This window comes from Thalia democratica, chromosome 2 (assembly GCF_965202585.1).
Source record: "Thalia democratica chromosome 2, ktThaDemo2.hap1.1, whole genome shotgun sequence".
NCBI classification, from domain to species: Eukaryota; Metazoa; Chordata; class Thaliacea; order Salpida; family Salpidae; genus Thalia; species Thalia democratica.
Genome location: NC_139166.1, coordinates 55,697,329 through 55,707,044, shown reverse-complemented (window position 1 = coordinate 55,707,044; position 9,716 = coordinate 55,697,329). Strand labels below are relative to the sequence as shown.

Below are 9,716 nucleotides of genomic sequence, written 5' to 3'. Positions count from 1 at the left end.
AAGTTGAGCTGTTTCAAATTTAAAAACTAAGAAGCTGATGCTTAATTTTATTTTAAATAAAAGTTTTAGACGTACGGACGTTTCTTATTTTAATTTAGAAAAAAGTCTTTTAACACGGTTTATTTGACTTATGTAAATAATTAGTGTTAATTTTTAATTCAATTAAAAGTATCTTACCTAAGCACTAAACGTTTTTATAGAATCAAAACCCTTTTTTTAATATAAATTCAGGGCGAAATCAAAGTTTTAAACCTGTTGTTGCAAAAATATTACGTAACTTTTGATGACTTCCAAAATATTAAAAAGGCCTTATGGCCCATTTCCTAGTCATGCCCCCCTCCCTTGACCCCTTTGAAGCCTATGACCACCAAGGGAACCACTCGACCGACTTTTAAAAACCCTGATGTCAATAGACAACTTTTTTTTATTCATTCTTTGTTTGTTTTAAAAGTATGTGCACGATTAAATTGATAATTTGGTTAAACTTTTGGCTAAAACTTATAAAACTAGCTAAAAAAGTTGTAAAACATGAATACTTGAAAAACAACTCTAACTTTTCTTAGCCTTGTTAAAAAATTATTAACTAAGGTTAACAACTTTGAATCAAAAAATTCATAAAATGGTCTTTTCCACGTCCGTAACGCATGTACTTTAAACGTTATACAAATCAGTTTTAAGTGTACCTACATAACAATCAACAATGGCCCGCACAAAACAAACCGCCCGCAAATCTACTGGAGGAAAAGCTCCCCACAAGCGAATTGCCACCAAGTCTGCACGCAAGAGTGCACCAAACACCGGAGGCGTCAAGAAGCCTCATCGTTACCGCCAAGGTACCGTTGCTCTTCGTGAGATCCGTCGTTACCAGAAGTCCACCGAGCTTTTGATCCGTAAGTTGCCATTCCAACGTCTTGTGCGTGAAATCGCTCAAGAATACAAGACCGACCTGCGTTTCAAGAGTTTAGCTATCGGCGCTTTGCAAGAAGCTTCCGAAGCCTACTTGGTTGGACTCTTCGAGGATACCAACCTTTGCGCCATCCATGCCAAAGGATATCCAATTGGCTCGCCGCATCCGCGGTGAACGTGGTGCTTAGAGCACACAAACTCTGGTGTTTCAAACACCGCCCCACTCGGCCCTTTTAAGGGCCACCTATTAATAAATAACAATTGTTGAACATGAATTGTATAATTCATCAGAACCTTATACAGCTCTGTTTTATATTTGGTTATAAGATGTTCATTTAAATACTTAACTACAAAACTTTATTGTAGTTGAATTATTTATTCATAAAATACTTTGTAATGTACTAATCTATGTTGTATACTTGTAATAGTTAAGTATTTACGATAATAATACTTATATATTAGTATTATTATTTTTGTTAAAATTTTTAAATCAAAACAGTTTTTTAATTGAATAAAAAAGAAGGTTTTCAATTGTGAATTAATAGTAATGATATGATATAATAGTTATAACTATAATGAACTTAAATGAACAGAAGTATAATAATTATATTAATGAAGAAACTTAACACTTTTTTTTCTAAAAAATCTACTTACTTAAAACTAGCTAAAAAGATTGGGTTGATAAAAAAATTTACAAAGTAGATATTAGCCAAGATACTGATAGGAAAAAATATAATTTACTCTAAAATTGTAAGGTGCGCATTTTCGTAAAACACTTTTACCTCGGCTTAAATTGCATACCCTATCGATGTTTCAACTGAACATGTTTCTTGTGCTAATTTGTGCTTACTTGAAAACAAATTGAGAAAAGGTTGCAGTTGTTTAGGAAAATAAACTACTTTTTATTAAATTAGTTATAATACTAAATTTTTACACTGTTTTTTCGATGCAACATAAAGGTATTTGTCATTTAAAAATTTAACATGGTTGATTTATTAATGAAAAAAAAAACGTTTTAATAAACTATTATTAAGAGCTAATCAATCTTTATCAACATAAAAATAAAAGTTCAACACTCGTTGCTACTTAAAAAATTATTTTAAAAGAAAAACTCTATAAATTTTAAAATTTAAATGTTAAAATTAAGAGCACAATTGAAAAAAATTTTCTTTAGAATTTGATAAGAAACAACGTTATCAAAAAAGTTTTTCAGCGTAAAACCGCTGACTTTATTCAGTGTTTAACACAAAAGGGCTTACTTTTCGAAATGAAAAGCTTTTAGTTAGAAAAACTTTCCACAACAATTTTATTTTGTTTTAAACAATTCCACTAACTCAGCTTATATTTTATGATCGCATAATACAATTTCAGAATATTTCATATGATATTGATACTTAATTTTATACATTTTTGAAATAAATTTATTAATGAAAAAGGGATAAGTTATACAAGTTGAAAATTTTAAGCTAGCTTAGGCTTATATTTAACCATTTTTACAATGTTAATTAACTATTAAAGATTAGCCAACGTTTAACTATTATACTTTACACTTAGCTTAATAATAAAAATATTTCTTTGTATAGATTTTGTATTTTTTTCTAAATAAGTAAACTTATGTCAAATCAAAGTTTCATTGACTAAAATAAAAATATAATATTTGTTAATATTTTTCATTTTCTGTATTAAAAGCTTTAATTAGAGTACTTAAAATAAAAAACTTAAGGAAAAAATTTGTTTTCAGTTGATTTTACCCCATGTTTACTTTAGTTGTTTAAAAGTTTCTTTATGTTAATTTAAAGCGATGATATTACCTAAAAACTTTTTTAATTTGTTATAATGGATTTACTTGTTTCCTAGTTTTTATAGTTAAAAAAAAAAAGAAGTTAAAAAATTTTTTTGAAACTTGTAAGTTTATATGAGACAAAAATAGTTAAAATAATAATGATTTTGATTAAGTAAGTAAGCTTTAAAATAAATTTCTTTTTAAGTTTGTCGTTTAGATAAACATTATATTAGTAAAAAATTTTCATCGTTTTAAAACTATTTTTGACCGTTTTTAACTTAATTGAAAATCTTTTTTAAGTTAAACATAGAAATTTAAAAAAGTATATACTTACAAAAAGCATTTTTTAATGACAAAATTTATTTTATTACTTATAACAAATTCTAACTTCTATATTTCCTTTAAATAATTATTAAAAGTAAAAACTAAGTCTTTGAGAGCATTAATTCTTGCAAAGTTTATTTTCATTATAGTTTTAAAAAGTTTGGACAGACAATTCGATGGTTTTTTTTATAATTTTTAAAATTCATAAATTAAAATAGTTTTAATAATTTTATACTCAGTTTTAGCAAACGATTAAATTTCGTAAGTTTAAGTTTGTTGTTCTGTTAACCATTTAAACTTTAGAGATTAATTGTTCTTAAAACTTTCTATATCTAGAAAATGTATCAATAGTTAATTCTATTAAAAACAAAACAGTTTCTAAACGAATAAATGTATATATTTATTTTTTAAAAAGGTTAATAGTATATAAAATTTTGTTGATGGTTAGAAAAAAGGGTAAAAGTATTTCATAGTGAATTTAATCCATATTCAAAAATTTATTAAATTAATACTTTTTACACAGCATTTTAAAATATTTTCTTTTTTGCGGCAATCTAGGTACATCATTTATATAGCTAAAACAAATTTTATAAACCTTTTAAAAAAGGTTAAATTAAATGTTATGTATTTAATCTACAACCTCTAATGAACTGACACATACCACGTGGTGGCGCATCCATATTTACATCGATAACGTCCGTAACACTAAGAATTTGTATGAAGATTTTTAAAACTGTCTATTACATTATTATTAGTCAAAACTAGAAAAATGGTAGCCGACCAGAAACCCGCCAAAGCAAAACCTGAACACCCAACCTACAAGGTGATGATCATCGCAGCTATCACTGAGTTGAAGTCTCGCAAGGGAGTTAAAGCTTAAGCCATGGCCGAGCACGTTGAAGCCAACTTTAAAGATGGCTTCAAAACCAACTTGAAAGTCGCATTAGAGAAACTTGTTGACGACGGTACAGTCGTCAGAATGAGTGGTGTTGGTGCATCTGGTTCCTTCAAATATGGAAAGGTTGAAACAGCAAAAATACAGCACTAAAGAAGGCCGCACCTAAAAAGAAAGCAGTAGCTAAGATACCTGCCTCGAAAACAACTGCTAGAAAGGTTGTAGCAAAGAAGAAGGCAGCCAAGAAGTTCCTGACAAAGCCAAAAAATTGTAAAGAAGCAAGCAGTAAAGAAAGCTGCCCAAAAGAAAAAAATAAATTAGTTGTCTACTAACAGGAACTTTTTAATACCACTGTACTACATAAATCGATCGTCTGCTTCAAAGATATTTTAGGATCTAGATGCTTATTAATTGCATTCTTATACGTTATTAAGAAAGCCGAAAGAAAAACAAAAGTATATGCCTGTTTGTAAACAAGGACAACCTTTAACCAAGAAGCACTTAAGTTTCTGTAAGTATATGTTTTAAAATAATGAAATTAGTTTTAGCTGTTAAGGCTAAATAATCTATTTGTATGTCAAACATTACTACCGATCTTATAAAAGCAATAATAACTAAAATAAAAAAGACTTGAAATTGTAAAGAAAATTCTTCATTAAGGATATAGAAAACTAAAGAAAAATGATAAATATGATCTCAACTTTTATATAAAATTCTTAACCAAACTTTTAACTTAAATTTTTATTACATATAGTTTGAATATTTCGAAACAAAACCAAACAAAAGCATCTAAAAACAGTTCAATTCTAAAACATAAATAAGTATAGTAGCCAAGCTTAACTATTTTTGTTTTTTATTAAACATCAACGTCTTTAAAACATTTAAATTACTAAATATCGATTGCTACTTTAGAACACTAAAAAATAACAAGTCTAAAGTCAGCGAAACTTTCATTATTCTTTAAATAACAATTTTAATAATAAAAAGTATTTAACAATTAAAGTTCTAATATTTAAAATCAAAAATAACATGAAAAAAAGCTTATTTTTGCTGATTCATCAAATATGGAAATCAGACTGACCTTTAAGTACAACTAGCTCTATTCTTAATAATTTGGTAATACATGAAATATAAATATATAAACACATATACTTGAGTATAAGAAGTACAATATATGACAAGACTGCCTGGTTGGCATGTGATTCAAAAAGGAGTTGCAATTTTGATAAAAATATAAGGTTTCTGTATAAAGTTATTATTCACAATACTTTAAAATTGAGCTGTTTCAAATATTAAAACTAAGAAGCTGATGATTAACTTTATTTTAAGTAAAATTTTTAGACTGTACGGACGTTTTTTATTCTAATTAAAAAAAAATGCATTTATTAACACGGTTTATTTGACCTATGTAAACATTGAGTGTTTATAAACTTAGCAAAATTTTGAAATTTAATTAAAAGTATTTTACTTAAGCACTAAACGCTTTTTAGAATCAAAACGCATTTTTGATATAAATTTAGGGCGAAATCAAAATTGTAAACCTGGTGTTGCTAAAATCTTACGTAACTTTTGAAGACTTCCAAAATATTAAAAAGGCCTTTTGGCCTCTTTATTAGCCATGCCCCCCTTCCTTGACCACTTTGAAGCCTATGACCTCCAAAGAAAACACTTGGCCTTTTTTGAAAAACCCTGATGTAGATAGACAGCTTATTTTATTTTTTATTTTTTTGTTTTAAAAGTATGTGCAAGCTTAAATTAAAAATTTAAAATCGTTGGCTAAGACTTATAAATCTATTTAAAAGAACTGTAAATATAGATACTTTAAAAACAACTCTAACTTTTCTCAGCCCTTGTTAGAAAATTATGAACTAAAGTTATGAACTTTGAATCAAAAAAGTGCTAAAATGGTCTTCTCCACGTCCGTAACGCATGTACTTTAAACGTTAAACAAATGAGTTTTAAGAATACTCAATAGACATTCAAGAACAACCGACAGAACAATCAACAATGGCCCGCACAAAACAAACCGCCCGCAAATCAACTGGAGGAAAAGGTCCCCGCGAGCAACCTGACTACAAAACTGCACGCAGGACTGTACCAGTAAGTGTAGGTATCAAGAAGCCTTATCGTTACCGACCAGGTACCGTTGCTCTTCGTGATATCCGTCGTTACCAGAAATCCACTAAGCTTTTGATCCGCAAGTTGCCATTCCAACGTCTTGTACGTGAGATCGCTCAAGACTACAAGATTGGCTTGCGTTTTCAAAGCAGTGCAGTCATGGCACTTCAAGAAGAATCCGAAGCCTACTTGGTTAAACTCTTCGAGGATACCAACCTGTGCGCCATCCATGCCAAGAGAGTGACCATCACACCAAAAGATATCCAGCTGGCTTGCCGCATCCGTGGTGAACGTGCTTAAGAAGCACATAACTTCTGGTGTTTCAAACACCGGCCCTTTTTAGGGCAACCTATTTAAAAGTAATAGTTTTTGACTGTGCATTGTAATTTCAAAATCACCTTATACAGCTCTACTTTACATTTAGTTTGAAATGTTTTTTCACATACTTTACTAAAAAACTTTATTGTAGTTTAAAAAAGCTGTTTAAAAAAGTTCTTTGTAATATACTTATCTAGGTAACATATTTGTTATATTTTAAGTACTTAATAATTTGTGTCACTCTTTTTAAATTAAAACAATCATTTGATTTAATAGAAGAGAAGGTTTACAATTGTGAATTAGTAGTAATGATTTACAAATGCTTTTAAAAGAAAACATACCTAAAAGTATTTAATATAATGACCATATAATTTATAACTTTTAATTAACGTCTAACTTTGTAATAATAGATATATTTATTTCATACGTTTTTAACTAAAAGAAAAAGAGCAGCGAAAAAAATTAATTTGAGTTATATAAGTTTATATAAAACTAAAAGATAGTAAATAGAATAATGTATTTGATTAAATAAGGTAGCTTCAAAATAAATTTTTATTTAAGTTTGTCGTTTGGAAAAACACTGTATTAATAAAAAAATGTTCATCATTTTGAAATATATTTTTAACCGTACTAAACTCACTTGCAAATATTTTTTTAAGTTAATTACAGAAATGTGAAAAGTATATTGTTATGAAAAGCATTAGTTCAGACAAAAATTAATTTAATTTATTTTAACAAACTTGAATTGCTACTACTTATTACAAATTATTTAAGTAAAAAAATTAAAATTAAAAATTAAATTATTTTAGAAAACTAATTCTTTCAAACTTTCTTCTTATTATAGTTGTAAAAAATTCTAAAAGATATTGTTTATAATTTTACATTTTCAAAATCATGAATAAAAAGAGTTATAATAATTTTATACTCAGTTTTAGCAAAGGTTTTAATTTAATAAGTTTAACTTTTTGTTCTGTTGTTCTTTTAAATTTTGGAGCAATTTTACCTACAAATTCCTACGCTAGAAAATTTATCAATAGTTAGTTTTATAAAAACCAAACAGTTTCTAAACGAATAAATGTGTAAAATTTTCTTCTAAAAAGAATTTGACTATAAAATTTTTTGTTGATAGTTCTGAAAAGGGTAAACATTTTCATAGTGAATTTAATCCATAGAACAAAAGTTTATTAGACTAATATTTTTTACATAGCATTTTAAAGTAATTTTCTTATGTGCTGCTAACTAGTTACAGCATTTATTTAACTAAGGAAAATTTTATAAACTCTTTAGAATAGGTTAGATTAATACTTTTGTATTTTATATTTAATCTCTAATGGTTTGACACATACCACGTGGTGGCGCATGCATTATTGGGTCGATAACGTCCGTAACGGTAAAAATTTTGTAAACGCTTTTTTAAAACTATATATTAAATATTATTAGTCAGAACTAGCAAGATGGTAGACACAAAGAAATCCGCCCCAGCAAAACCTGAACACTCAACCTACAAGGTGATGATCGTCGCAACTGTCACAGTTTCGCAGGGGAGTTTCAGCCTAAGCCATGGCAAAGCAGTTTCGTTTACTTTATTTTACTTTGAGAAGTTAAGTTTTATGTCAGGTTATTAAAAATTCGGAGATCTACTATTCAACTGATAGATACTTTGAGGTTAGTCTGACTTGAATATTTGCTGAGTCAGCAAATAAAAAAAAGTTTTTTAGTTTTTTAAAAAGTTATACCCTTATCTATAAGCCACCTTACCTTAGCATACTAAAAAGTAATCAAAAACTAAAGTTCTAAGCTTTAAAATCAAAAATAATGTGAAAAAATGCTTATTTTTTGCTGACTCATCAAATATAAAAATCAGACTGACCTTTAAGTACAACTAGCTCTATTCTTTATTACTTGGTAATACATGAAATATAAATATATAAACACATACTTGAGTAAAAAGAAATACAATATATGACAAGACTGCTTTGTGGGTATGATAATTCAATTTTAATCAACATAAAAATAAAAATGCAACACTCATTGCTAACTAAAAAAATATTTTAAAAGAAAAACTCTGTAAAATATAAAATTTAAATGTTAAAACTAAGAGCAGGATTGGAAACAATTTTGTTTAGAATTTGGTAACAAACAACGTTATTAAAAAAGTTTTTAATAGTAATTCCGCTGACTTTATTCAGTGTTAAAGACAAAAAGGCTTACTTTTCAAAATTAAAACACTTTCAGTTAAAAAATCTTCCACAACAATTTTATTTCGTTTTAAAAAATTCCACTAACTCAGCTTATTTTTTATAATCGCATAATACAATTTAAGAATATTTCATAAGATATTGATACTTAATTTTACACATTTTTGAAATTAATTTATTAATGAAAAAAGGATAAGTTATACAAGTTAAAAAGTTTAAGCTAGCTAAGGCTTATATTTAACCATTTTTACAATGTTAATTAACTATTAAAGATTAGCCAACGTTTAATTTTTATACTGTACACTTAGCTTAATAATACAAATATTTCGCTGTATAGATTTTGTAATTTTTTCTTAATAAGTAAACTTATGTCAAATCAAAGTGTCATAAAACAAAATTTAAAAAAAATAATTGATTATATTTTTAATTTTCTGTATTAAAAGCTTTAATTAGAGTACTTAAAATAAAAAAACTTTAAGGACAAAATTTGTTCTCTGTTGAAATTACCCCATGTTAAGTTTAGGCGCTTAAAAGTTTCTTTATATCAATTTAAAGCGATGAAATTGCCTAAAAACTTTTTTAATTTGTAATAATGGATTTACTTGTTTCCTAGTTTTTGTAGCTAAACAAAAAAAAAGAGCAGTTAAACAATTTATTAAAAACTTGTAAGTTTATATGAGACAAAGATAGTAAAAATAATAATGATTTTGATTAAGTAAGTAAGCTTCAAAATAAGTTTCTTTTTAAGTTTGTCGTTTAGATGAACATTATATTAGTAAAAAATGTTCATCGTTTTAAAATTATTTTTACCGTTTTTAACTAATTTGAAAATCTTTTTCAAGTTAAACATAGAAATTTAAAAAAGTATATACTTACGAAAAGCATTTTTTAATGACGAAATTTACTTTTTTTCTTAAAACAACTTTTTATTTACTCTATTACGTTTCACCAATTATTAAAAGTAAAAAACTAAGTCTTTTAGAGCATTAATTCTTTTAAAGTTTATTTTCATTATATTTTTAAAAAGTTTGGACAGACAATTCGATGGTTTTTTATATAATTTCTAAAATTCATAAATTATAAAAGTTTTAACAATTTTATAATCAGTTTTAGCAAAAGTTTAAATTTAGTTAGTTTAAGTTTGTTGTTCTGTTACCCAATTAAACTTTAGATT

At 26.8% G+C, this 9,716-nt stretch overlaps 1 protein-coding gene and 1 pseudogene across 1 annotated transcript; both read left to right on the top strand.

Moving 5' to 3' along the window:
• The first annotated feature begins 700 nt into the window (after positions 1-700).
• Positions 701-1,094, top strand: LOC145828756 (histone H3.3A-like; annotated as a pseudogene).
• A 4,821-nt stretch (positions 1,095-5,915) lies between these two features.
• LOC145849664 (histone H3, embryonic-like) lies at positions 5,916-6,326 on the top strand. Its single transcript, XM_082954673.1, has one exon. It carries the CDS (start codon positions 5,916-5,918, stop codon positions 6,324-6,326), a length of 411 nt encoding a protein of 136 aa, XP_082810799.1.
• Positions 6,327-9,716: the final 3,390 nt, after the last annotated feature.

Coding starts and splice junctions, on each gene's coding strand:
- LOC145849664 (XM_082954673.1), top strand. CDS start 5,916: ATGGCCCGCACAAAACAAACCGCCCGCAAATCAACTGGAGGAAAAGGT.